Here is a 27862-nt window from a genome sequence, read left to right on the forward strand (position 1 = left end):
TTAGCATGGGATTCAAGGTTTATTTGTCCGTGGCGTTTCGAGGGTGAGATCTCGGGTACAAAGAACAAAGTGCTGGATTGATATATATGGGATGGAATGCTAATCATGCCTACAGGATCTCCAGCATAGTCTTAAGCCAAAAATTCAAAAGATGGCGATACATCTCGGGCCGATATAACACATACACGGACTCCAGGTTTGCAAGTGTGTTATACGAATGAATTTTGATAGATTGCACATATCTCTATAAGACTTCTAAAAGCAGCAAATCTATATGATAGATGAACACCAAGACCAAGACGCTGTGCTCGTACACTTTTGATGGTAAGCCGGCAGAGTGGTATCATGAGACAAAGACATTCCAAGAAATATGATATAGGTAGAAGGTATTTTCAAGAAAGGAACCCCTAAAGAACAACATCATTAGTTCGTAGCAGCTGCCTCTGTGGCTTCACGGGGAGGCTCGTTCCTCCTGGCAGCCTCGGAGATATTAACGAGGCCAACGCCTTCCAGAAGCACAGAGCCACTGTTTGCATCTGCAGCATGGTCATCGTCACCCAAGCCAGGGGGAATAGTCCCGTGGCCAACGATAATTTCCTCGCCTTCAGCGGCAGGAACCCAGTCCGGACACTCGCGGGGACCCTCCATACCCGCAGGAGGCAATCCCCAGCGAGGCATGGGGCTGCGGTAAGCCCAATCACCATCTCGATCGGCATACGCAACAGCATGCAAGAAGATACCGAGCTCATGCGGACCCGGGTCCGAGTACAGTTCTGTTCCGCAGACTTCACAGAGATCGCCAGACAGACGCTCGCCCTTGCGCTTCTCGTAGTCCTCAGCAGCGGCCATTTGCTCGCGGTGCATGATCTCGTTGACAAGCACCGGGTCGGTGTTCGGCGGGACATTCGGCGCCGCGGTCAGGTGTGTGCGGTACGAAACAGTGTCGGGGATCTCGGTCTTACCCATGAGAGACAACCGCGCAACGATCTCTTCGTCGCGATCGGCGCTCGCCTCAGCCTTGCCAAGCTCAGGCCCGAACACACGGCGGTTGGAGTAGATAGGGTCGTTGCTGATCGGGTGGCCCAAGAACTGAAGGTGGACGCGAATTTGGTGGGTACGGCCTGTCAGCGGGAGACAGTGCACGATACTGTAGCCCTCGGTCTCGTTTGCGAATGACGCGGGCGGGGTAGCGGGACGCTCGTCGTCGCTAGATGACTCGGTCTCCTTTGCTGACTCGGGAGGATAGTAAGCCAGGCGCCGGAACTTAGTGGTTGCTTCCTTGCCGGTGGCGCGCACACGGTTGAGACCCAGCTTCGGGCTAACCTGCATGATTGGCTGATCGCAGACAACGACGCCGTCTGGGAACTTTCCCTTCACGCGCGCGACATATTCTTTCTGTACGGACCGGGCCTTGAGCGCGGCGGCCATTTTATCGGCGCCCTTGGCGTGCTTTCCAATGAACATTATTCCAGATGTCAATCGGTCAAGCCGGTTGCATGGGCGGGGTAGCCATTCGGAGCCGCGCTCGGAGCGCAGAATTTGAATGACCGTGTTGAAGTTGTATCGTCCCGCGGCATGCACTGGTACACCAGCAGGCTTATCAATGACCATGAGGTCATCGTCTTCGTAAATGATTCCGACAGGAAGGCTTGTAACGGGCGGTTCGTGGCGGTGGAGGGTGTGGGAGATGACCTGGCCGTTTTTAAGTGTCGTTTCGGGGCGGGCTGTCACGCCGTTAACCTGTACAAGGCCATCCTCCAGAGCTTTCCTCTGGTAAATGTCAGTTTCCGGTTCTATATCTGGAGGCCCATGCCCACATATTCACGTACATAGTATTCTGGCTTCCGATCGCGAAACTCGGAAGTGAAGATCTCGACCAGCTGACGACCCCGCCATCGCTCCTTGCAATTGGTGTTGTAGGTGAAATGGTAGGGCGTGACACGACGGAAACCACCATCCAAATAGTACGGCGCAGGCCATGGATCGCATGGGGTCACGAGGACATCGGGGGTCTTCTCGACCGGTTTGGAGGGGGAAACTTGGTCGACGTTCGTGAGGGCCATAGTGGGCAGCTTGAGCTTGCCTTGCCGTAGCAAGTAGGCCGTAAGACGAGGTGAGGGAGCCAGATAGGCGACGAAGGTAACGAAGGTGATAAACGAAGACTCGAGGGGGACCTGGAGAAACTTGGAGAATTGATCAAAAAAATAAAGAAAAGTTAACAGCCCCACATCGAACAAAGTCATTTACATTCCAGGCACGGAGGACCACAAATTGAAATTGTAAAAGCCAATCATAACGATGAGGCAAAAAAAGCCTCAATCTCTTCTGCGAAGGGGTATAGTTATACCTAAACTACTAAAAAAGACCACTAAAAAGACATATAAAAAGACTATCGGAGAAGACTACCTAAGAAGACCACTAAGGAGATTACGGCGTATAAGCGGCTGACTATTTATTCCTATCGCACTATATTTAAAAGGGAGGCGGTATAAGGTCGGAGGCAATTAAGGCATCAAGCCCAAAAAATCAGGCATGTGACCCTTGGCCGTTATGTTATGCCCCTTCGCACTCTTCCTACATACTAACGATAAGTCTAGCTAATTCTAAGATTTGACCTTTTTCTCGGATCGGAGCTCTGTTCTTGATCCAGATGTAGGGGTTCGGCCCTAATTTTACATATATTCTAAGTTAAGAAATTGTAGTCTAAACTTAGGATTAGTAGGTTTTCGTAGTTGTCTACGTTAGATAGTACTAAAGAATAGCTATAGATACCTAATATCCCACCTTCCACTTAGCTTGGTGAGACTCTTAGTTCACCGTGTGCCGCGAAGAAGGCTCCGATACGTGACATAGATATTGGGAACGTCATTAGTGTAGGGTTGAGTGGACTTTGGCGTGAATATATGAGTGGAAATAGCAGATTTACGAGTCCACTTATTGAGAGAACAGTTCTCCGGAGCAAGCTGAGCCTATGTGCCGATGAGGAAATGCAGGCCTCAATAAAAGGCCTTTGCTTTCCCAGTTTGAATACAAAGAGTTTCTTCCTCCATCTCCCAGTTCCTGGTAGCATGCCTAACTATCTCGAACTAGGGTTTTTAGTCATATAGCTCGAGTTAGTTATTATAACCTACCTTCACCGGGACAGACCCGAGAGAATCTCCTATCTTAATAAGGCGATCCCGTGATATATGTTTTCTTAAATAGACAAGGTGTCTCTTCCCATCTTTCTATCTTGATATGTTCACATTCTTTAACACTCCCCACTACTTATCACTTAGCCATACACATACAACGCATATAGCTCAATAAAATATGAGTCTTTTACAACTATCTTCTTTTTTTCGAATCCTGTGTATCTCCAGCTAATGAGCCTCTCGCCTTGTGTACTGTACACTAGGACCGGATCGCTCGTAAATGTCACATTAGGGCTATAGGAGGAAGTTCTCAGTTACTATTTAACGCAATTAGCGTGGTGATAATCGGCTGTAGAGTCGGCTGTAGAGTCTATATTACCACTATGTATTTGCTTCGTCTAAGGCTCGTTTATTCTCTTCAAGATTATTTTTCCAACGCCCTGCCCCACAAATTAAAATTGTAAGTGCCAATCATATGATAAGAAAAAAGGTCTCCGCAAATTTAAAATTGAACCAATCAAAATTGCGATGGCAAAAGCCTGTCCCACAATGAAATGTGGGGAGCCAATCACAATAATAAGCAAAAAGTAAAAAATATATGCAGCCTGTGGGACTCGAACCCACGCCACTTTCGTGACCAGAATGCTCACTGTAATCAGTGAAAGAGGTAATTTCTCTTGAGTCTGGCGCCTGTTGGTTTCGTTAGTTTAGATTCACTTCAATTAAGGTGATGTCATGATTACCTTAGACCACTCGGCCAAAGCTGCGATCGACGAAATATGTCGCGGCATATTAAATGAGGAGTGATCTTTCGATATCCGTAAAATTATATCACGAGTACTAGACCATATCATAAGTTCCTACAATGCCAACCCCATTACCATCCCTATCTGGCCCATTCATCCCACATACGAGTAACAATGCGACAAAGTGCCTCCACTTATCCACAACAATAACTCCTAACTCTTATACATGTCCACTCTTCCGAGACAGATCGGAGCCAATACTAGGATTCAGAGCCCGTGCTAATGCCCTCCGCCGATCTGCGGAGGGGACCGAAGCTGTAGCCTAGCAGCTGTAAGTCCAGTCTCTAGTTTTCGACGCTTCTGCAACTAATCCGGTACTATCATAAACTAACCGCAGTTTACAAAGTGAGCGAGAATGAGCAGACAAGCCTTTTACTGTTCGGGTATGATTTGGCCAGACATCGTGGCAGTGTCGAGACCTTTTCTTAGGGGGGGCTCGGAGTCGTCCCAAAGATCTTTCAAATTAATGATGCCTTGTATATAGGCCACAATGTTTTGCGTTTAAGGCACTATTGAAGGACCAATAGTATTTAGCACTACCAGTGGCCCTCTCAAAACTGATTAGTGACGCATTGTGGCTCGACGCTCCTAGCAGAACCACCTACGAGGAATTGGCGGCATCACTGCCGAATACCGAAAGTAGATTGCGATATGGGACGTACGCCCAGCCCACTTCCTCCTAAATCGCAAGGTCTAATCATATACATATAGGTCATAGACCCCTAGGCCGCTCAGCGCATTGGCCCCAACGGCCCTCTTCTGATGCAGGATTTCCACCGGATCGATTTGCTGGCTGGACCATCTCATTCTCGAGGGCGATATTTTGATCACGCACAGCCTCGGTTTGTTTCAGTTGGTTTCTGAGAGTGGCGTTGCTTTCACGGAAAACGTTGAGCTTATTGATAGTCTCCAACGGCTTGCTGCTAGTTGAAGTGAACCACTTGCGCACCCCTTCTGCGTTTTCTCTTTTGCTCTTGTTCTCATTTCCTTTTAGATATAGTAGCTATTTATTGGAAGCGGGTGTGTCGTATCCATAGAAATGACGACTTTCTGTGGCAAGATGACCGTTTCAGGTTACACTACTTTTCATTTGTAGGTCATATACGACACTGAACATGTCCGTTGGAAGAAATTTCTTCTACCTCAGACCGATAGATTCCTACAAACCACGGGTCAGATTGTAGGGACTTTAAGACATGAAGACAGCACACGGTGTCTTATTAGCATCGATTTCATATCCTCCTAAGCAATTTGGGAAAGGTAGTGTTTCCATACCTTCTTCGTCATCCAAATCATTGCCATTCAAACGGCCAGGTGAAGATTTATCCGACGACGACGACGACGACGATGATGACGACTGGCCTTCCACTCTATCAAAGAAATGTATATTTTAAATGTTGTTATGCCTTTTTTTTTGTTTTTTTCAATACATCAACTAATTAATAAAGCGGCGAGTCTTCAAATTGATACTCCAATATACGTTTCTAGTGTAAAGATATGCAATGGAAAATATAGTATTTGAATTTTTTCTCTTTCAAACATCAACAGTGATTCTCACATTCCACCGTATTGTAGCTTCTTTTGACGGATTGGGAGCTCTCGGAAACTCCATTTCACTCTCTATCTGACGCCTAAGCTCTACCTCCAAGCAAAGCTTGTCGGATTTAACTTATCGAATTTATGGGCCTTTTTGTTATTTGATTGTAAAAGTTGATAAGTTCTATAGGGCCTACCTTGAGATCGGGTGCGTCGATTCGGAAACCGTATAGTGAGATGAAAGATAAGGAAGTTGGATAGCCGACCTTGGGAAGGGTTATACCCCTCACTTTTGATTTCCTCCCTTTATACACTTTCTTTAGCCGATTTCTATTATAGTCTATCTAATATAGCCTTTTTAGCACTAGGGGAGGCCTAGGCCTTTTATTAAAGCTTTTACGAACCACTCTACCGCGAATGTTATTCTAGACAATTGTACGATAGAACTCTATCGGGTTTTATAGAAAATATATTACTATAATCGGCGTGATTGTAGAAAAGGCTGCTATTGACCTTTTAACCACCTTATCGAACAAATAACACCACATAGCTGTCTCGGCGGAGAAATGAGAAAAGTGAGTGTAGGCGACGTAAGCTAGAGCTAGGTCGTTAGGGACGGGCGCGGCGTGTACTGCTTAGAGATATATATATCGTCGCCTACATCGAGTAGTTGTGGGTTATATATGCTCGAGATGGGAGTCGAAGATATGGGTATGTGGTCTAGAGGTAGATTGGTGGATGGAGGACGGAAAGGGCGTGGTTGGCATAAGGTCGCCCGATTGACATTGCGTTGGAGCATTTAATGTTCTGAAGTAGGTCTCGACGAACCCCGACATAGGTATGCTTTGGTGACTCTTTTCTATTACTCGACCAACGAACGGATCACACCTGGGCATTTTGGTCTTGCGGGTTGCTACAGCCTCTTGTTTGCGCTTCAGGGATTTACGTTCCTTGAACTTCTTTTATTGCACAAGGTCGCCTGATTGATATTGCGTTGGAGCTTATATGGTTATAAAGCTAGGTACCACCGAGGTAACTCTCATTCTAGCACTATAGGCTACTCGAGATACCGACTTTAGCTTCGAGCTTACATACCAGAACTGAACCGTGTCAGCGTTTGATATCCTCCACCAGACACACTCTGTTAAGCTGAATGCCCTCTTGCTGTCTCCTAGTCGACTGAAGGTACCTACGAGACATCAGACTGCACTGCAATCTAGAAGGTCAAACTCAATGCGCTCCTGCTATCTCCTAGTCGGCTGAGCATACCTACGCAGCAAGAGGAGGGACTTTTTTGATATGATAATGTTGTCTCAACCACCTACCTCTGAACTGCGACTGCAATCCAGAAATTTACGGAAGCCAACAAAAGCTCATTGGGGGTGATTGTATACTTGATATATACGGGATCATTAGGTAACGAGTAGATTGAGGCAGTGCAGTCTCCGGCCGCACTACACCACTGCCTTTCACTAGGCTTCTCAGACCTACCCCCTGTCCTTGTTGTGCCTGACGTATCCTACCTCCTGAATTGTATTGGTGCTTACATGGAGAGTGTCCCATGGGCAAAATTGGTGAGTTATATCCGAATGATAAGCTTGCTTTGCGTTGGACGATTAGGTCCCAGTCAACGCCCCTAGAGATAAAAATCCAAAAAGCACACTCTTAGGATTTACCACATCCTTGGATATCTCTGACTCTGTATATGGAGATCAAGTGCTAATATAATGGAATCAGGTTTGATTGACAAGGAAATAGGTGAAGTCCTGATGGCAATTGAGCTGCCCACTCTCATATAGAATTTACTATGGAGGTCATGGGTTATATGATATTTGATAGAATAGTGAAATGGAATACTCAATTAAACGACTTTTTCCTCAGGCTGTATCAAGCAGAAAGTCAGCCTTAAATGAGTGGGAATCCAATTAAACTCACGTGTACCTGCTGAAGTGGGTAGGTAGTTGCTAGTTCATGACCACCTCTTCTTCCTTAGACCATCACCACCACTTTCACCAAAAAGCAGTGCTTGTATCAGCCGAATCCATCGATTCTTTGTCTAATTTTTCTAATTACTGTTAAAGTAAGTGGTCTCTATATACCTGTTAGCTCACAATGGATACTGGCGCTGGTCGTGATACGGTAGACCCATTCGAGCCCTCCCTCCTCCCTACCGAGGACACTGGTCACAAGAAGAGACTCCTATCTCAGATTGACCAGTTTGATACAACGAGGTCTGTCGATGAAGTCTTGGCCAAAGATCGGAACCTAGTTTCGAATAAACGGGTGAAGCCATTGGGTGTCAACAAGAACGCCCAAAACCGACAGACCTCCCTATCTTTTGCCCAAACTAATAGCGTTGACCTCAACAATGTCGACCAAACAGCCACACCACGTCAGGAGTGGCGGCTGGAGACAATGGTTAGAGCCCCTCAAAAGGCAAACCAGATGGAAGAAACGAAGGTTAAAGCCCCTCAAAAGGCAAACCAGATGGGAGAAACAAAGGTTAAAGCCCCTCAAAAGGCAAACCAAAAGAAACAATCCAAGGTCAAAGCCCGTGAAAAGGCAGACCACAAAGAACAATCCAATGCCAAAGCCTCTCAAAGGGCAGGCGAAAAGAAACAATCCGTCCTAGACGGTTTCCAGGCTTTTTCACGAAAGCCCCGGTTCCTACCTCGAGTGGCTAAATTGCGGAGAACCCGTTCCTTAAGAGCGACAAGGGCTCTAAAAGCTGCAACGATGGTTGGGAATCGGACTGGGATTCCGATGTTGATAAGAGGGATGATACCTCCCATATGTTCAATAGTGATAACGAACTCATCAGTGATGATAAAGTCATCTGTGAACCCGAAGCCCATATGGCTATCGGTGATGAAAAAGTCGTTCCTGGACCCGAAGGAGAGGATTTCTCTGTTGGCGATTCTCCCGATCAAACCAACATTCAGTCATCTGCAAAAGAGACACCGTACCTCAACGGTAATCTCTTTAAGACGATTCGAGAGATCCTCTTATTCCTTAAGAAATGGGCTGGGGAGACTAGCTTTATGGAGCTACAAGATAGGCCTATAACTCTCGGGTTCTGGACCTTACTTAGTCGTGTCAGTATCGACTTTCTTATGGGTCTCCTTGCCCCTGCAATCTCCCTAGAGGTGCAAGCTCTCTTCGAGGCAGACACCTTTTCGGTAGAGGATCTCCGTCACCTTCCAAAGGCAGGCTTTAAGAAACGCCCTGGTATTTACCTCGGCTTTATTATCGAAGCTGAGCATGACGATGGTACAGTTACACTTACCCTATATGTGGGGTCGAGTATCTGTGTCAGGGTTCGTGTCCATGTTCATCAACTACCATCCATATAGGATGCTCATAAAGGCTCTCAGTTTTATCGGAGACTGAAAAAGGGCGCCAAAGTAGAGTTCCGTGTGCTTGCAGCGTTCAATTCTTCTATTGAACGAGGCTATCTGAACCTACTAGAGGCAATCTTTATATTCCTCTTTGGAACCCTTCGGAAACCGACATACGAGTCCGAGTTTATCAAGCAAAGCACGTGGAAGCTTTACGAGATGCTCCAAGGCGCGACTGGGTATCGTCCACATTTTGAAGGCCAAATTGTTGGCTTAAATGCGGCTTAGTCGTTGACCCAAGGCTTTGTCAACAAGGGCTATAGGCTCAGGTCTCAATGCGGCAACCCGCAATGCGATACTATTACAGTTCCTGCAAATGAGCCAAAGGAACCATATCCCTTAGCGGACGGTGAGTTCGTTTCCCGAGCTCCTCGTATGTTGCTAGATCCCGGTGACCCGCTTGGATCTTATCTTTGTTCCAGTTGCTACTTTTACCGGAGAAATTATGGCAAGCTGCCGGACGAAGCATTTGCCAAGTTTCACCGTGCTAAAAGATACTACCAACGGTGGATCGAACATGAGCGAGAGAAGGGGCGCGACATTTTCTGCAGTGGCTGCAACAAAATCGAAGCCCCTAATGCCAACAGGTATACTAGGTTCGTGATGAGTCAGTCAGATCCTAGTCAATTTTATTGCAAGCAGTGCTGGAATTCGAGCCGCTACGAGTCCAAATATAAAGCTCAGGAGGCTATTTGTCGAAACCCTTACTGTGGTGCCCGTCCAGGGAACAGAACTCTTACTGGCAAAACGGTTATTCGCATTGTAGGTGGTTTTTGCCCTGCATGCCTGTCGGCGAAGACCATGAAAGCCAAGTACAAGAGAGACAAGGCCAAGAAGGCTAACCAGTCTAACGAGGCTAACCAATCCAACGATGCAAACAAGGCCGATGACACCAGCAAGGTCGACGACGAGAATGCTTTCAATGAAAAGATACTCTCTCGGACAAGACTTCAAATTCAGGTCGACATTCTCAGTGGTAGCACCGTGCACCACTGCAGTGAATGTAATACCGAAGTCAAACAATGCTGGATTATTAAAAAAGGAATTCCGGAGCTTTCATTATGTGGAGCAGTTACTGGGCGCGGCTTTCTCCTATGCGATAAATGCAATAAAAGGGGCCAGCGACCCTCTCAACTTACGCCCGTTTTCTCTAACCTTCGGCCTGAAAGCGATATCTTGCAGGATTGGTGGCGATCTATGATCCAGCCCTCACCAAAAAAAAGCAAGAACTATCTACTAAGGCCCAAGAGAAGAAGGATTAAACGAATCGGGCATTTTAAACGGTCATGGCTCTTAACAGAGCCGACCCCAATAGCGACGAGCTTGGACCTCTACGTGGTGCTGTTGACTAGTAGCCTTCTGGTGAAGCTAACACAAGCTCATATCCTTTTTTCTCCCTCTATATCTTGTTATGAGAACGCGATTACGTGTGTTGGAAACCTACATATGTATGTTTGATAAGTACATATATGTTCTCCCTCTTTCCCTAATTGAGCTCTCGATTCTTCCTTCCTACACTGCTTTTCCCAATCAACTTTTACAAATTAACAAAAAGACCTATGAATCCTGTTAAATACAGAGACTACTCTGGAAACGTCGTCATCGTCAAATAAATCGGAAACGTATCTGAACGCGCGGATCTGGGGGCGCCGGATCGGGATACACTGAGGTTTCTACGTCACGGTTGGGATCGACACGAAATAACTCAGTTGGATACACCGACCACAACTCATTCATATACACATCTCCATTCTTTTTCAAACGAGGTCTATCCGGGTGGAAAACCGCTATGGCCTGAATCGCTTCGTCTGCCCCCTCATCCTTTGCGGCTCCGAAATTGTCATTTCCAGCCCAGGATAAGAAGCCTGGCTGCACGAGGAGATGGATGAACTGGATAGTCGGAAAGGCTGTGGTCCGAGGTGGATCTGTTGCGCTCGCAGAGTGAGCTGAAAAACTAGGTAGGCACTGGCTTACGAGCGTGGAGCAAGGATCATTTGGTCCACGGTCAAGATGACTTTCATATTCATAGTACTTTTCATAGTATTATTTTTGTCTTCACATACATGCTATACAGACCTTAGTCTCTATATTCAACACCTTTCACCAGGTTCATTATACCCGTCCTATCCTTATTGTGTCTGATATATCCTACCTCTGATAAGATCTACACCGTAACAGAGATCATGAAAAAGGCTGTACAAGATGTAATGCACTGGGTGATAGTTGTCTCTTACTAAGTACAGAGGAAATGAAGACTAGCAGTAGACTACATACATGGGAAGAAACGTCCATACTAGTTCGAAAATATCACCAGCCAGATTTTGTCTTTGCAGCGAGAGCGAATGAACGTTGCGAGCCCAATCCGAAGGCTACAAAACCGATCTGTCTCAGAAGGTGGAAAGCTGGGCGGAGCAACGAGCTAGTGCACAAGGGTGAGCTTTCTGAGCTGCAGAGGCGCCACGGGGAGGGGAAGGGGGAGGTCCTTTACCAGAACTATGTGCTTCATATCTAGCTCGAGAACACAGCATCCATCGGAAAAATACCTTTCCTCTATCCTTTCAATATAAGCAACTGCCTAACGTAAAGTAAGCGTATCATTTGGATGTAACGTACTGAGTTTGCCCGTGAGATACTCTCCATGTAAGCGTCAATGCAATCCAGGAGGTAGGATGCGTCGGACACAATAAGGACAGGGGGCGGGTCCGAGGAGCCTGCCCAGTGAAAGGCAGTGGTGTAGTGCACCCAGAGACTGCACTACCCCGATTTGTTCGTTAGATCATCCTCACGTCTGATTTCCTCCCTTTCTTTGGAGCGAAGAAGTGGGACCGACATTCATTCGGTCCCGCTGTAAGGGAAATCTGGCTGGTGATGTTTTGGAGCTGGGTGTGAAGCACGGAATCCTGGTGAAGGACCTCCCCCCCTAGTTTTGTAGCCTTCGGATCGATCGATTCTCTAGATCCATGGAAATAGCAGCAGGCTGGGACTGAGTAGTAGCTGCATACAGATCTCTATCTTCCGGAGACAGCTTGTCAAGGTCCTCTCCCCAGAGACAGAGAGCGGGAGACGGAACTAGCCTGCATAAATCTGCGGAGCTGAGCAATGCCGCCATTGTTGTATGTATGGTGCCAGTACCGGTTGTCTTGGACTGTAGCATAAGCCTTGATTTTGCCAGTGGTGAGAGACTTGAGCTCTGCAGGGTCTTTGTAAAAGGTTGTTGAGACGGTCCCTACAGCAGCAAGCTGCTTCATAGAGATGAGACTGTGCGTGGGTCTCGGTGCATACCTGACTTTCTCGAGAACCATACTCCCTATGCGAGATGCATCATGATCAGGTGGTGATTGATCACGATGGTCTTTATATCCCGGTTGGGTTATTTCATGTTGATCACGATCGTGACGTAGAAATCCCAGTGTGTCCCTATTCGATGTCCCATAGCTGATATCCGCGATTTCAGATACGTTGTTTCGGATTCATTGGACAAGGATGAGGTTTTTAATGCGGAAATCTCCGTCTTGAGCAAGGAGCGAGTGGTTTCTATTCAGTGTTAGAGAAGAGCTACTCCTCAATGAAAAGGATAGAGGTAAATACCTGCTTCGCGAAGCTTTTGGCTTAGGTCTGCGACCGACCTTGGCGTGTTATCGAGAAGAGTAAGAGTCACTGAGTCACTATGTATGTCGTATAGACAGATACTCGAACGTGCTGATAGCGGATTGTTGTTTAGTGCATCGAGAAGAGATGCACTGAATGAAGATGCACATCGTAGAGAGAGGCGAAGAGCCAGTTCAAGTGGAGGTTGAGTAAAATGGAAGTGAAAGAAACCGAGGAAATTCCGCCAGAACTGGAAGAGAGGAGTGAATGAGAGGACCGATGGAGGGAAGTAGAGGAAAGAACAGAAGGGAATGAGAAGCCCTCGCCGCCACAACAAGTAGTATTTAACGCGAGTTATATACTCTTGAGGCTACATGCTACCAGGGAGATGGAGGAGGAATAAACTCTTGATACGGAAACTACCTAGGTAGCAAAGCAGGGCCTTTATGAAGGCCTGCACTAACAAATGACTAGCAAACTGACAAAGAAAAGGCTCAGTCTGTCTAGCAAAGAACAATCCTATATCCTACATATACCCGAGTGGTTATGGTAATATGACATCACCTTAATTGAAGTGAATTAAACTAACAAAATGAATAGGCGCCAGACTCAAGAGAAATTACCTCTTCACTGATTACAGTGAGCATTCTGGTCACGAAAGTGGCGTGGGAAACGATATGTTTTTGTTATTATTTAGAGTCTTTAAGAAACATGCCACATATCGATTTGGTGTCTTCAAAATTGATACTCCAATATACGTTTGTGTCAGACTGGGATATGGCCCCCCCCCAGGCCCTAAATAGGAACCTTGGTTTTTGTTATGGTCTAGTGGTAAAATACGCCGTATTTATTTCCATGGTTTGTAGTGCAAATGTAGGTAGTGGAAAATATAGTCTTTGAATTCTTTATAACATCTATAGATATAAAGAAGCGCGCTTGTGTGAAAAGGAGTAGTTCACTCTTCCACACGGCTCTGGTCGAAGCATTTTCAACCTCAGGTCCTCCTAATTCGAGAGATATCCACATTCACAAAGACTCTTAGTTCAAGCACTTGCCTTTCTTGTAGAACGGCAATCTCATGCTCCGGTTGAATATATCATTCCCCGTGAAGTATATCAACGCCGCCGCCACATGGTCTTCACGACTTCGTGTGTTGAGTCCGCAGTGTTAACCAGGATGCGCGAATCCTGAGTTAAAGCGATTGGCACAAGGGCCCGATTGAGGTTGCGTTGCAGCTTGTGTGGTCTTGAAGCTGGGTACCACCGAGGTAACTCTCGTTCTAGCACTGTGGGCTGCTCGAGATGCCGACTTTAGCTTCGAGCTTATATACCAGAACTGAACCGTGTCAGCGTTTGATGTTAGCATTTGATGTCCTTCACCAGGCACACTCTGTCAAGCTCAATACGCTCTTGCTATCCCCTAGTCAACCGAAGCGTGCCCACAAGACACCACATCGACTACAATCTAGGAGTTTACGGAAGCAAACAAAAACTCATTGGGGGTGATTGTGTGCTTGATAGATACGGGATCGTTAGGTAACGAGTATATTGAGGCAGTGCAGTCTCTAGGTGTACTGTACCATAACGAATCAACCACTAAAAAAGATCTAGATAGTGAGATCTAAGGCTCCGGTCTCTTCGGGGTTGGGAAACTTCATAGTGGGGAAGTTAGGATCAGGCTTTTCTTGGGTAGCAACGGATGAAAATTCGTTGATTCTAAGTGAGCGGTACGGATTTGGAAGAACCAAACCTCCTGTTCTTCGGCGTTGAAGATGTGTATAATGACTTGTGAGTTGTCCCAGCCTCTCTTAAGTCAGACGACTTTTAAGCAACAATTTCTACGAGCTCGTTAAGCACGCCGCGGTAGGTATGGATTTATAGGCTGCTCGTGCAGAGAGTAACCAGCTCAGACTCGATATCGCTAAGATACGAGCCTAACCCGAAGGCTACAAACCCGATCTGTCTTAGAAAGACCTCGGGAGGAAAACTGGGTAGAGCAACGAGCCGTATACGAGGTGAGCTCCCTAAACTGTAGAAGCGCTGTAAGGACGGGGGAGGTCCTTCACTAGAATTCTATACTTTATACCTAGCTCGAAAATATCACCTACTAGATTTCGTCTTTTTAGCGGGACCGAATGAATGTCGGTCCCTTATATAGAGGTATAGGGCCGCGGTTACGGGCGCCGGGGGGATTGTTCTATACCGTTGTTAGGCGCGACCGGGGCGTCGGCAAGCGATCTTCTTAATACGAGTTTCGAGGTCCTGAATCTTCGTGTTCTTCTCCTCTATAAGACGATCGGTCTCTTCACGGTATTGATCATATGTCTCGGTGGCGGACTCTAGACGTTCTTCACTGGCTTGGCCTATAGCCTGGTAGTCTTCGGCTAGTTACTTAGCGTGTTCTAGTTCACCCTTGGCCAATTCTAGGACCCGTTTCAGGTCGAAAACTTCAATTGAAAGTTCTATTCGCGAGAAAGACCGCTTCCTTTAGCAGACTCTAGACCCTCGGTAGTTCCACTTAGAGACTACACTACCTCAACCTGGTCGTTACCTAACGATCCCGCGTCTATCAGGTACACAATCACCTCTAATGAGCTTTTATTTACCTCCGTAAATTTCTGGATTACCGTTACGGTCTGATGTCTCGTAGGTACCTTCAGTCGACTAGGAGACAGCAAGAGGGCATTCAGCTTAACAGAGTGTGTCTGGTGGAGGACACGGTTAGCTTCCGGTGTATTTATCAGGAGTTTCTGTAATTCCAAGTTGGACTCACTCTCTAGGTTAGGGACACACCCCTCACGTTTGATTTCCTCCCATTGCTTGGGCGATTTCTATTACTCGCGAGCTACGATAGCGCGAATAGTTAGCGGAGTCGTAGTTATTGCAATAGTAGACATAAAGGCAGTCTATAGAGTCTCACTACCTATTGTTTAAGGAGCGAGTGTAGATACGGGGATGAATGGGACTAATAATCTAAGCGGGATAACGGCAGAGCGAGGAGAGGCACGTTGTTAGGACAAGTTTCCATAATTCTCACTTGGACACGCCCTTCAGATAAGCGGCAAGGTCTAATAATTCAGGATCAGAACCCGTGTGATTCCGCCATAATAAAAGTGGCGGTTGAGTTCCCTTATAGATAAAGTGAGATCGTGTCATAAGCCATCGAGGACTTTGATCAGGCAAGAGCTGCCAATGCCTAGTAGGAATGAAGAGGTTAGAGAGATGCAGAAAACAATCAAAGTAGTAAACTTAAGAGAAATAGTTTTTTTCCGAAAAGAAAAGAAAGGAAAGAAAGAAAAAGGAAAAGGAAAGAGCATGAGCATTCTTACGCCATGGATGTCCCTTATCCGTAGATAAGTTGTGTATGGTCCGCTTTTTACCACCTTGTACACATAAGAGAACGTTTAAGAAGAAAGACAATAATAACTAGAGGATGTACCTAGCTCTTTCATCCATCCCACTTAGAGCACCGCCGCTGCCTCAATGTCAAGACTACTTGTATCAATATATAAACCCGGGGACCCCAGACTATCTAACCAGGCACTTTTCAAAGTGTTTGAAACATGACTTCAAGCTACGCGTGGTTGGAAACCCAAGAAGGAAAACCCAATTCTTAAGCTGTCAAACACGGCCACATAGTGTTTGAAACATCAAGAGCGCTTCCTAAAAAAATCACATCGGAAGGCGATTGAGGACGACCTAGCGACTAACCATGAGACATTCTGACCATGACTAACCTACTCGAGACACAAACCGACACCAAAACAACCCATTCATTATAGAGCCCTAATGTTGGGATCCACTTACAGCTGTTTCCTCCGCGCCGCTATTGGAACTTGGGTGAGTCGTTGAAATGCTACTAGTGTGATCGGATTCTGCACCGGGCACCTACCCAATTGGGAACTGTCGCAGATATAAAACATTGTAGCCTTTTTCTCTTTGCTCTTTATGCTTGAACGAGAAAACCAAACGTTTGCCGTACTCGTAAATAAACGTTTTCCGTACTCGTATTCTCACACGTCCATTACAGTGGGGCTGTGGCGCAACAAATGTCGGACCAGAGCATAGAAGAATACTAAGTATAGCTCCCCTAGGCCATAAACAGGAACCTTGGCTTCTGTTGTGCTTTAGTGGTAATAAGCGCTGTATTTCGTCTTTCCCACAACAGACAACATTTACTCCGTAGACATTCAAATGTTCAGTTCCTTCTGCCCTAGTATCACCTTTGTTTACGTGCAATGCTCGCAATAATTGCAAGCTAGTATTTACCAAGATATACGCTATATAACCAGGTTAAATAAGAAAATAAAGACAAAAATATATAAAATCACTAACTATGACAAACTGCCGCCTGATTTCTGAAACAGATATCGGTCAATCCATGACCTTCGAAGGTGGATAACTTCATCTAGCTGGTGGGTTGGAGAATGGTGTTACCTAGCTAATTAAGCCCCCAGCGTCTTGTTAGATTGCTAGATTATGCGCCGTCTGCTGAAGTTTTATTATATTGCTGCCTTATTATGGTGGTATATCATGAATCTACTATAGAGGGGATCACTTATATTAAAGGTCAGGCTCACGATACTCTCAGAACACAATAAATCATCTTTCGCATCTTTTGAAGGCGCAAGAGGGTCACTGTTCAGATTGCTTGATGCGCCTCAATTTCCTCTGCTTTTCCCAGATTCGACATGGAGATGATCTATTCCGTCGACATGGCATCCATTGACAAAAGCCCTGCATTTGTAGTTGGGTTCCTCCAATGGCCCTTGAGTGATTGGGCTCTTTCTTCTCTATTATCTTTGTTCTATCTCTTTTGCACCGGCTCTTTATTCTTTGACGTGGTCCATTATATGCTGCATCGAACCAACAAATCGTCTCATCCTCTTCTCCGAAGTCTCGCACGCATTCACCGTTTCCACCATCTCTATTTTACCCGGCATATGAAGTTTGACGATAAATATCTCTGGCAGAACCTGGTTCAAGCGCTTCCGCTTGAGTTAGGGCTTCAAATACTTGGGACCGCACTAGGATATGTCTTCGCTACTTTAGTGACTCCCACCGGCCTTGTGTGGATAGCCCAAAATCATCTTTGGTCTATAATTAGCATACAAACCTTCAGAACAGCGTTTGTCATGCTCGCTAGTGGCCGCGACTCGAACCACCTAGTGTACAAAACCGCCCCGAAAGATCCTAACTGGATATTTGCTGGACCGGAGTTCCACGCCCTCCATCATGTTTACCCAGATCGTTATATTGGTTCATTTATCAAATTATTCGACTGGGTATGGGCACTGCCTACTCCTTTCGAGGGAAACGCTTCGTGATCACGGGTGGAAGCGGAGCCTTTGGCCAAGCTATTGTGGCGGAGCTTGAACAAGAAGGAGTGCAGAGCGTTCGGGATTTGAAGTTCGGCGTTGACTGGGACCATCAGCACCTTGAAAAGGCTACTGCCGAGCTTTCCGCGTGTGACGTCCTCATCCTAGCGCACAATACCGAGGACCAAGATGCAGATTGCAATTCTGCAGTCCAGCTGGTGCGACTATTCAAACAGAATAGATCTTTCAGCGAGACCAGTCCGACGCTGCCAGAAGTGTGGTACGTTGGTAGTGAGCTTGAATTACTTCCATCCTTTGGAAATGAACAACTACAACGTTACTCTCAGTCAAAACGACGCTTCCTCCCATATGCTCGCTCTTTCTTCGACGATCCTGACATACTTTACCGTCACATTGTCCCTTCATCTTTTTGGTTACCTATAGGGACAGTTACACTCCCAGCAGGCTGGGCAGCTAGGTGTGCAATGTGCTGGATCCGGAGAGGTGCCCGATATATTCCTGCTACATATCCGGGAATTGCATACTTGAACTACCTCAAGTTTATGTATTGGGTTCCCTACGCACAGGATACAGATAAATTGTAAATAAGAAATCAAATCACACCAAAGCTTATGTTCGATATTAGATATTTAGAATGTTCGAGTTATATTTCAATCCCTGCCTGTAGCAATCTATAACATGAAAACCGGATAATAATTAGAATCAAAAATAGAAATCCTAGCAACTATTCGCAAATATATCAGTACCCTCCTCGAGATCTTCAAAAAGTGGCATGAACTTCTCGTTCTTAGCCTCCGTTTTCTCAGGAACAACATTACCCTCCTGAACTTCACAATCTTTAAGCACAGAATCATTGCCAATATGACTACGGCTTCCAACTACACATCCAGTTAATACACAACGTTCTCCGATGACAACGCCATCAAGAATGACGCATCGCGTGATTCGTGCACCGCTGCAGATCTTGGTGTTCGGGCCAATGCAAGATTCCTTTATAACAGAACGTCGCTCAACAATCACATTGGATCCAAGCAGACAGTCATCCTTCGAAACAAAACAGTTCGAAGCCACACACTCAGGGGAGGTAATCTTTCTGTCGTGGGCGAATGGGGCTGTATGGCCGACATCTTCCGTGGATCCTAGTTTGGCTAGACGAAGGGAAGTTGATAGGAGAAGAGCGGGATTGTCGACACGACGAACAAGTGGCGTGGATCCTGTATGCAAATATGCTAGGAGAGGTGGTACTTCTGAGACATCGTTCCGTGGTGGCTGGTGGGTGATAATGCTCAATCCCTGGTAGTCGTTCTCTGGGCTTTCTTTCTGCTGGCTCAGACAAGTATCCATTCCTAGCTTTTTATGCAGTCCCCGCTGCCATGAAGACTTGGCCCAGAGCCCAATGAGATCCTCACTGATCGACTCTAGTCTTTCCTGGCGCCGTGCGAGATCCTTCACCCAGTAGGGGAAAATGTAGAGGTGTGCATCGCGGTAGCCAGTCAACATCTTGGCCCGCGTGGCTTGCCGCTTCGTAAAGGAGTGACGAAGAAGAAAACCTTTGTCACGCTCCATGTTTCTTTTCACGGTGTCCATCCCGGTAGACATGAGAAGTTTCGATAGCCTCTGACTTGATCTTGCAGGCTCAACAGCTATCAGATTCAAACCCTCGTCCTTTATAGCATATTCCACACGATAATACATACAAAGACCGCCTCGGCGGTGCCTGTTTTCCTCGGCCATTATGGCCTGGCCCTGAGACGCCATCCACGTCTTTAGCAGGTATGTGCCTTCGATTTCACACACGAGGTCGCAAGGTAGGAGAAAGAAATCGGATACGATGCAAGACTGCACCTCGGGGAGGCGAAGCAACTGCGCTGTTGCCATTGTTGCTTGAAGGTCTTGAGGGGCGACGACTTCCGGCACGGGAAGTGATTTCAAATAAGGGTTCTGCTGTAAAGCAGATTTGATGCGGGAAAGGGCAGAGGGAGGTGCGATCAGTGTGACATCTGAAACCATTAGTAACCTCTCATAACAAGCAAATGCACTTCTGGTCCGAATGGTCTCTAACTCACTACTGATATTTGATATCATACAGAACTTTAGTGGGTAATATATCATCGGTCTGTTGGCGATTAAGGCAAGGCATTTTGGAGTTTTCTCTTGATCAAGAAGAGTTCCAAATGAAGTTCCAGGACCACATAGGATCAGAGCTTGAAGCCCAGCTGTAGGCAAAGTAGCCCCCATCGTCTTCTTGATGAACTATAACGCGATTCCTCACACATGTATGATAACAGGACTGCTAGGAAGAGAATGGATTGAATGATGAATTTGTTCTAAAATAAGACTCCATAAGCTCTGGTCTTTATACAGATGGGGCACTACTAAGAAGATACGATAAAAGTCTCGATATGGATCTACTTCTTTGTTGGAGGTGGATCAGATGAAAGACAAGTGGATCAAAGAAGCCCTTGGCCCGCCCCGATCAAAGTTACATAAGCACCGATATGCCGAGGTCCGCGCGGAGAGCGGAGAGCATGTTATATCAAGCTTGGAAGAATAAACAAACCTACCGTAGGACCACACTTGAACGAAACCTCTCTACCAGAAAAAGAAAATGGCAACTCCAGAGTCCCAAGCCAAGAAGCAACGCAAGCGCAGCGACTATGGCTTCCACCAAGTACACCAGACCCGATGGTCAGTACCAGGACCTCCGAAGCACCCACCAACCAGACACCGAAACTAACACCCACAGGTTCGACAACGACATGTACGCGCACCTCAACAATGCCGTATACACACATTTGTTCGACACAATCGCCAACACGTACCTAATCCAGCACTGCGGGATGGATCCCTTCAGCGTGAACAACCCAAGCCCGGCGCCGACTCATGGACAGCCATCCAATTTCCCCTCCCCATCGAACCTAGTAGCTGGCGCCGACCAAATAGGTCTGATTGTCTCGACGCACGCTGATTTCTTCGCCTCGGTGCGCTTCCCAGATCTGTTAGAGGTCGGGCTGCGTGTTAATAGGCTCAGCAAGTCTAGCGTTACCTGGGAAGTGGGTATTTTCCGTCAGGGCGAGGAGGATGTTAAGATGGTTGGGACTTACACGCATGTTTTTGTGTTGAGGGAGACTATGCGAGTCGGCAAGACGGGGATGGAGGAGCGAACTAGGAAGGGCTTGGAGAAGTTGCTTGTTAGGCCTGAGGCAAAATTATAAGGGATAGAATGTTAATATTGAGTGCTGGGCTGGATATGTACATAGTTTTCTTATCGAATACAGTCATTCTCGAAATCGGCTTGACCGATACACACTCGATCACTCTTGGGAGTCCTCAGGTCCCGACCAGAAACTATTTCATATGGAGACCGGAATGAAATTGTTGCCGATAAGAGACTTGCCCTTCAAAGCAAATTTTATTATGCAAGCCTATTTGCAACTTGCTATTTCAGACGACAAGGAACCAAATATCCCATTATCCATAATTGGGCCACCTTTTAGTGGGCTTGTCGAGATCGTAGATCGACAAAGTGCCTCCCTATTATCCGCCAAGTCACAGACATGCCTGTTCAATTGGCATCGCTAGTCTACGAGCATTTATATAGGTGGGACCCGTTTGGACGATCTCATCCATCACATCTACGGCCATTTAGGTTGTGTGTTTCAGCGCCCATTATTATGATGTTGTTGCCCTGTGCTCCCAGACCGGAACAACTAAAGCGCACCCAAACATAGACCTCTAATAATTAACTTTCGTTAGCCGCAGAGAACTCCCGTCAGTGTTCATGAGATTTCGAAGCATGGTACCTGTTCCTGCTAGTGGGCGGATAGTGACCAACTACCCAGTCATAGGGCATCACTCCAAAGACCATACAAACCATTCCGCTTGATAATATCCTCAACATGCAAATCACGTAGACGAAACCCAACTCCCGCAGCCGAACATAACAACTCAAGTTCCACCTTGAAGTCCGCAAACTCCTCTAACATGGCAGGTATAGGACGGGGTTCAGCATTAGACTCCTCAGTTGACTGCTGGAAATGCATCCAGTTTCCCCTGACCTCTAAATAAGTCAGGTTTGGGCAGCGGTACTTCCCTCCAAAGAGCAGGTCTTTAAACGCCTCAGCTAGTTCAGTTGTATGCTCTGTATCTAGACCATCAAGGATAAGGCTTTCCAGCGATAGAGGCAAAACATCACTGAATCTATTCCTTGATGTCTCACTCCAGCATCGGTCCCAGTCTAGTATATGAGATATCTGCAGCCGAAGTTCCTTCAGCGCACTGAATCCCGCGAATGATCCGACGTGATCATAGTCGTGAATCTGGTAAGCGGTATAATTGTTGGTGCACTCGTCGGTCAGTGTTAACGTTTGCAAGGTTTCCCGATGTCTTTGCAATGGTGGGTAGTATCTCGACACGTACATCCCTTGATCATCCAGGTAATTCGGGTTATCGGAATGCTCAAAGATGAAAGACTCGAGGCTCTTGGGTGCGCCGATCAAATTCGCGAAGCCTCTTCGAGAACAACTGGACTTGAGGTGGATATGAGTGACATTGGAGTACCGAACATTGGCAGGCACGTAGCTGGCCGCATCGAACGCTTCATCTTCGGCATGTTCCTCATCAGAGCTACCACTATCACATATCATATGGCCACAAAAGCTTCGTAACGAGGGAAGTCGGAGTATTGGGAGAAAGTGCGATGAGCTGAGGCCACCATCTACATGAGAACACACGACTGTGAAGTGTCTTAATTTAGACAAACAAGAGCTTTCTTTTTCAGCGATCCTGGCCATCCACTCGAGAGTGTAGTTTGAAAAGTCATGAACCTGCAGGATCAGATCCTCTAGATTAGGCAAGAGGGCCAGAAGTAGGACAGTCCATGCGTCATTATTCCCTCGACCCTGTAGTTCCCAGTCCCATGTGGATAGATTGTCGCCGGGCCCCAGGGTTGATTTCAGAACTGGCAGGGTAACCTCCTGTTCATATCGCACGCCGGAAGTCGGCCACCGGGCATGGGAGACACGGAGAGTGCGCACTTCTTGCGCTAATGCCGGCTTGGATGCGAGTGTGTGCACCAGATGACTCAAGTGGCCATTGCGGTGCTCTATCAGGTCGAGCGATGTAAAGACTTTGGGTAACAAAAGTGGATAGAAGGCATGGCAACAGGAGGCGAGCCGCAGAGTATCCATGTGGCTATCAAGATAGCTTGCTATTGAGAGCAGCAGCTCTGCTGGTAACGTAGAGAGCATGTTTCTTTCTGAAAGGGGGGAAGGGTTGGGGGGGTTTCTGAGTTAAAGCATAGTGAACATGGTGTTTATGGTCGGTTAAGACAAGATTTTAGACATCGGCCGGCAGGCAGCACCAGGCATCCGATCCTTCGCCAAGCCTACATCCATCCTGCAAATTTTCGGTCGCACATGACCTAGCTCAATAAATGATGTACGCTAAGGTCTCGGCGGTGGGACCAGGAAAGAGTTTCTCAGTGTATGTTAGTCAAGGTGATTTCGAGAATGACTGTACAACATAGGTAGCCCTTTACATTCCAACATCAAAGGCAGTCGTATAATTTTCAGATTTATTGTTGCGCGGGGATTCTAGACTTGGGAGATTGAATCAAGTGATTCATATAGGAATCGGAGAGAAACAAGCCAGATATAGCTCAGCAAAATGCCTTATCTCGATTGGTATGGTATTAATCGTGGGAATGTAAGATGCCGAAGTGAAGAAAAGATCAAAACGTGCGCCATGTAGATCATCCAAGAACCCCTGAGTCATTAAAAGTCTAGTCTAACCCGAGAAAAAAAAAGAAACCCAAGAACATATCCATCGCCGTGCCATGAAACCGAAATCAAAAACTTTTGTGCGTCATCATAAGAAAAAAGAAAAAAGAAAAAGAAACACGCTAAATCGCTTCGCAATGTCGAAAAAGCGCTAACAGAATTGGAATACATGATGGAATTTCCGATCATTAGGAGATTGCCATCCGACAAGCTCCGGAGTTGTCGTTGAGACAAGCTGCTCAGTCAAATTTGCCAGCGATGATACTGCTGCAGCGGGACACGTTGGCGCTGGTAGGAGGCGAGGCACCGCGGCGCATGGTGTATCCATCTTCATCGAGCCACCACTTGGGGTAAGGGCCAGGAATGAAGTTGTCCTGGGCGTCCCAGCCAGCGACCCAGTGAATGCCATCGTCGAGGAGGAAAAAGCGCAGCTTTTCCGGACGGCCACCCTTGTGCAGCGGGGCATCGAACCAGCGGCAGCGTTCGTCCAATTCGGACTCGAACATGTAACGGTGGAGGATGCGACAGTAGACTAGCGCAGCAGGAACCTTTTCGTCGTTTTCACACCCATCCCGGTGGATGAGATGCCATCCGCGACCCGGGAGGAACTTGTATGTTCCCGGGACAGGGGATTCCCAGTGTTGTTCTTTGAGAGTGCTGTCGCGATCGCCCTTCTGGAACCAGTAGGTAGGGCAGAAGATGGCGCGCGCACAGAGGAAGAGGTTGGGCGCCATGATGGAGGATGGTATCAAGATCAGAAAGGGTATGTGCAAGGATGACTTGTCCACGAAGATCGGGGGAGAAGTGCAAGTTATAGAAACTGCACTGAAGTACAAAAGAATCTCAAGGGCTAGAGCGGGCTATAAGTCGACAGCCATAGCGAAAAAGAATAATAAAATGTCAGTCAAAATCCAAGTTGAGATAGGAATTTTTGACGGGTCTTCCGCGTTCACGAAAGCTCGGTGAAGGGCCCCTGAAGACTTTTTCGGGAGACAAAGGATGTGAAATGGCAAGTACAATTGGCACGGGGCTGTGATCTGAAGCAAGGACTGGTTGGGAATGTCCAATTCAAAGAGCACTGGCCAGACAGCAGGATGTGTTTGTTATCGATGCGGTGAGTAGGGGTTGTCGTGTTTTAAGTCGGGAAAAGGGGTCGTGATAAGCTTGCAGTTTTGAACCTCCGAAGGAACAGCTTTGTCCCTTGATAACGGGGAATGAGGAAGGTGGGTGGGAGGCGAATAAGGAGGGTTGAAAAGAGCTTGGACTAGCAGAAATCGGCAACATGCAGTAGCATGCACATGCACGGCCGGCCGGTGTTAGAGCTCAACAAGAGCGTGTGCTATAAATCGGGCATTTAACTGGAGGAATGTCGCCATGGTGATTTGAGGAAGGTGTATTTATATGAAAAGAAGAAAACAAGAATGTGTGTTTTATATTTGGCGGTCAGATGTGGAACAAGGGGAAAAAAAAGTCTAACAACCCGTTTGCCCTGGCCCCAGCAGGTTAAGCCACAATTGGGTAGCTCTAGACTTCCAAGGTTCTCGGGACTTTCCCGCATTTGCCCGCCTTCGAGTGGCTGAAATGGCTGAAATTGTGGATTACCTAACCGCTGACTTGAGAGATTTTCACGTGGCGGGACCTGCCGAGCCTTGGCAGTCTCATCATTTGACCCGTCCTTTTTTTCTCTCTCCCTTGTTATCCTGTTTAGGGCTGATCCTTTTCTTTTTCAGCGTCATAGCGGCCCCAATTCGCAGTCCACGGGTTCCGCGGGGACCTTTTGACTCCCGCTGACTCAATAATATAAAGCTCCGTAAAGCCTCGACTACTTGGCAAACATTCTCCGACGGGAAGTTTCCCAGGCTGCAGAATTCTTTGTGGCATAGTAGTTCTCGGGGTTCAGCCCTATACTATTTTTTTTCCTCGGCTTTGTCCTAGCTTGAAAGGCCAAGTTTTATTTTAGCCTGGTCTATTTCAGGTGACGGTTTGGTTTCTTATTCCGTAGTGGAGCATTGTTTCCACGGCCTTAGATTGTTTGTGATTTATTAGCCTCACTATGATCAGCGTAGTTGATATATGGTGCGATGACTGCATGCCGCACGGTTACAAGTTCATCACTATCCAGGCTTGAAGTATCCTTGTCCATGCATAATCACAATCCTGACTGACGTATCAACAAACCAGAAATCATTGCTTTGCCACCTGGCCAAGAGCCTCGGAGCTACGGGCGATCGCTTAAACAAATCCTTGCCAAACATGACTCACGGCGTTTATGAGAATAGAAACCATTTGGTAATAATTGGAGGGGACAAAGGATTGTTTCACATCATTAGTCTGCTGATCCATCGATGCAATACTTCTAAGGTTGGAAGAATAGTGGGTCTCTTATGATAATTCTTCGTTCCATTTTATAGGTATTCCTTCCCCCAACACTACCACCTACCATTCTCCGTTTTATAGCCAAATGGCAGAAAATACGAAAAGAAAAAAAAAGAATGTAAACTGGACTTTTTTCCCGTACATTGACCTCACTGTTGCTGGCTCGCTTGGACTCCCATTTCCCCTTTCCTCCCTTAAACCTCTTCACCTGGAAATATGTTTAGTTGGGGCGTAGGTTGAAGATCTACTCTGGTCTGCCTTTTTGGGGGTGAAGACTGATGGACGTGATCTACGTCTTTATGGAGGAAGCAGGAAAGTGACCAACAAAAATCAATCAGATAATCTAATCTAAATGCAACAAAGACAAACAGTGGCCAATCTGACGGTCCTTGCGCGGATTCTGTGACCGTTCCCGATCCTCTTTGCTGTCTCGTTCCCGGTAGATATCCAACTGAAGCTGTGCAGCTTAAACTCGGCTCGGCTTCTGTCGCCTGATACAATCGCCTGTCGATCTTGGGTATGGATATTTATCTGCAAGTCTGCTATGCGTAGGGGAAATCTCTCCCCTGCCAGGTCCACTGGCGTATGAGGTTGACCGCGCTGGATTTGACTGCCGTGTACCAAAGGTGCTAGGGGGGGCATATGCACCTCCTGCCGTTCGGACTTCATTGTTGCGATCGAATGTCCCGGCAGACTGGAAGTAGCGAGGCTGTCACTCCGAGGTATAACGAGGCAACGGAGAGCAAACCCTGACAGCCCGATGAGCCACTTGGTGACGCACGGTCTCGCTTGCATCGCCCGGGATTTAGTTCGTTTCCTCAAGTGCAGTGCGTTACGGTTTACGTTTGCCTTGGTTATAACGCTGGTTGTGATCGGGCTGGCACAAAGTCGCCTGGTTCAGACCTTGAGTCCTATCCCTGTCAAAAGTCTATGACAGCTTCAACATCGAAAAGCACAGTGAGGTGGCCGTGTAAATTGGAAGACGAAGAAGCTGAAAAATGGAGACGATGCTGTGTAGAGGAGGCACTCGTTGATGATTTGTACGTCGAAAATGAGTCAATAGCAACGTTGAGAAGCGGATTGTGGGATGAAGTGCGAGATGAGTGTTTGAAAACCCTGCGTGTGCGCGTGATCGTCGAAGTCACATTGTGACCCATTATATTCTATCTTCGCAGTCTCCGGGTCATTGCGTGAGAGATGCTGGAGTCTTCAACTGCCATGAAGTACCTTCAGTCAGTGGTGGTGGAATGACAAGAGTTTCTTCTCCATCTCCCCAATGCATGGTAGCTTGTAATCTCCAACAAGACAAGAACTTATAGTCTAGATTTTATCTAGGTAGCTTTTCCAACTATCCAAGTATCTCTTTTTTCCCTTTTTTAACACCTAGACGTCTCCGTGAACCTCTCCTGACAGGTTATGACCGGAAGCTCTGCATCGACTTCCTCTTTACACCATCTTGATCTTTCAGTGCCTCTCTTTTTCGAAGAACCATCGTCAATCTCGACACTATCATAAACCGGCCAGGGCAACCAGCCTACATAAAGTGGCCAAGGAAGGGAACTCTGTTCTTCACCTCGAGATCGGTCGTATATCTGATTTCGCACAGAAAATGATGACGGCGACCTTGCACGTTTTCCATACTAAAGGCTCTTGACTATATTTTGGCGTATAATTCCCACTAATTTCATAGCATGTAGCGTAGGACAATCACCTGTCTTTCACCCATTATAGTTATTAGTTAAAAGTAGATAGTGTAGGGATCAACTTACTTCGATTGGGAAATATGGTTGTGTAGATCTCTATTCATCCCACCAGCGGAATTTACATGTGTTAATTGTAAGACAGTTAGAAAGAACCTATCCAGGATAGGTGAGTCGGAAAATCGCCCGTGACGGTCTTGTCCCGC

At 46.8% G+C, this 27862-nt stretch overlaps 10 protein-coding genes across 10 annotated transcripts; 4 read left to right on the forward strand and 6 right to left on the reverse strand.

The window, feature by feature from the left end:
* Positions 1-423: 423 nt before the first annotated feature.
* N7519_005373 (pseudouridine synthase family protein) lies at positions 424-3925 on the reverse strand (the record flags this gene model as incomplete). The annotated part of the gene is made up of 4 exons (XM_057292149.1): positions 424-1770; positions 1830-2174; positions 3759-3824; positions 3878-3925. The coding sequence occupies 4 exons, from the start codon at positions 3923-3925 to the stop codon at positions 424-426; spliced, it is 1806 nt and encodes a 601-aa protein (XP_057146960.1).
* A 3663-nt stretch (positions 3926-7588) lies between these two features.
* On the forward strand, positions 7589-9102 carry N7519_005374 (cell envelope integrity TolA family protein; the record flags this gene model as incomplete). Its single annotated transcript, XM_057292150.1, has 3 exons — positions 7589-8152; positions 8185-8793; positions 8830-9102. The coding sequence occupies 3 exons, from the start codon at positions 7589-7591 to the stop codon at positions 9100-9102; spliced, it is 1446 nt and encodes a 481-aa protein (XP_057146961.1).
* Positions 9103-9675: 573 nt separating this feature from the next.
* N7519_005375 (uncharacterized protein) lies at positions 9676-10136 on the forward strand (the record flags this gene model as incomplete). Its single annotated transcript, XM_057292151.1, has 2 exons — positions 9676-9871; positions 10057-10136. The coding sequence occupies 2 exons, from the start codon at positions 9676-9678 to the stop codon at positions 10134-10136; spliced, it is 276 nt and encodes a 91-aa protein (XP_057146962.1).
* Positions 10137-11903: 1767 nt separating this feature from the next.
* On the reverse strand, positions 11904-12122 carry N7519_005376 (uncharacterized protein; the record flags this gene model as incomplete). The annotated part of the gene is made up of 1 exon (XM_057292152.1): positions 11904-12122. The coding sequence occupies one exon, from the start codon at positions 12120-12122 to the stop codon at positions 11904-11906; it is 219 nt and encodes a 72-aa protein (XP_057146963.1).
* Positions 12123-14986: 2864 nt separating this feature from the next.
* N7519_005377 (uncharacterized protein) lies at positions 14987-15358 on the reverse strand (the record flags this gene model as incomplete). The annotated part of the gene is given in 2 exon segments (XM_057292153.1): positions 14987-15292; positions 15311-15358. The coding sequence occupies 2 exon segments, from the start codon at positions 15356-15358 to the stop codon at positions 14987-14989; spliced, it is 354 nt and encodes a 117-aa protein (XP_057146964.1).
* A 2238-nt stretch (positions 15359-17596) lies between these two features.
* N7519_005378 (uncharacterized protein) lies at positions 17597-18384 on the forward strand (the record flags this gene model as incomplete). Its single annotated transcript, XM_057292154.1, has 2 exons — positions 17597-17720; positions 17774-18384. 2 exons carry the CDS (start codon positions 17597-17599, stop codon positions 18382-18384), a joined length of 735 nt encoding a protein of 244 aa, XP_057146965.1.
* Positions 18385-18517: 133 nt separating this feature from the next.
* On the reverse strand, positions 18518-19678 carry N7519_005379 (translation initiation factor eIF-2B gamma subunit family protein; the record flags this gene model as incomplete). The annotated part of the gene is made up of 1 exon (XM_057292155.1): positions 18518-19678. The coding sequence occupies one exon, from the start codon at positions 19676-19678 to the stop codon at positions 18518-18520; it is 1161 nt and encodes a 386-aa protein (XP_057146966.1).
* Positions 19679-20408: 730 nt separating this feature from the next.
* On the forward strand, positions 20409-21015 carry N7519_005380 (acyl-CoA thioesterase; the record flags this gene model as incomplete). The annotated part of the gene is made up of 2 exons (XM_057292156.1): positions 20409-20488; positions 20547-21015. 2 exons carry the CDS (start codon positions 20409-20411, stop codon positions 21013-21015), a joined length of 549 nt encoding a protein of 182 aa, XP_057146967.1.
* A 627-nt stretch (positions 21016-21642) lies between these two features.
* Positions 21643-23049, reverse strand: N7519_005381 (uncharacterized protein; the record flags this gene model as incomplete). The annotated part of the gene is made up of 1 exon (XM_057292157.1): positions 21643-23049. One exon carries the CDS (start codon positions 23047-23049, stop codon positions 21643-21645), a length of 1407 nt encoding a protein of 468 aa, XP_057146968.1.
* A 770-nt stretch (positions 23050-23819) lies between these two features.
* On the reverse strand, positions 23820-24314 carry N7519_005382 (uncharacterized protein; the record flags this gene model as incomplete). Its single annotated transcript, XM_057292158.1, has 1 exon — positions 23820-24314. The coding sequence occupies one exon, from the start codon at positions 24312-24314 to the stop codon at positions 23820-23822; it is 495 nt and encodes a 164-aa protein (XP_057146969.1).
* Positions 24315-27862: the final 3548 nt, after the last annotated feature.

Source organism: Penicillium mononematosum (assembly GCF_028829835.1).
Source record: "Penicillium mononematosum strain IBT 11891 chromosome Unknown utg000003l:1.0-8172316.0:1.0-8177699.0, whole genome shotgun sequence".
Taxonomy (NCBI): domain Eukaryota; kingdom Fungi; phylum Ascomycota; class Eurotiomycetes; order Eurotiales; family Aspergillaceae; genus Penicillium; species Penicillium mononematosum.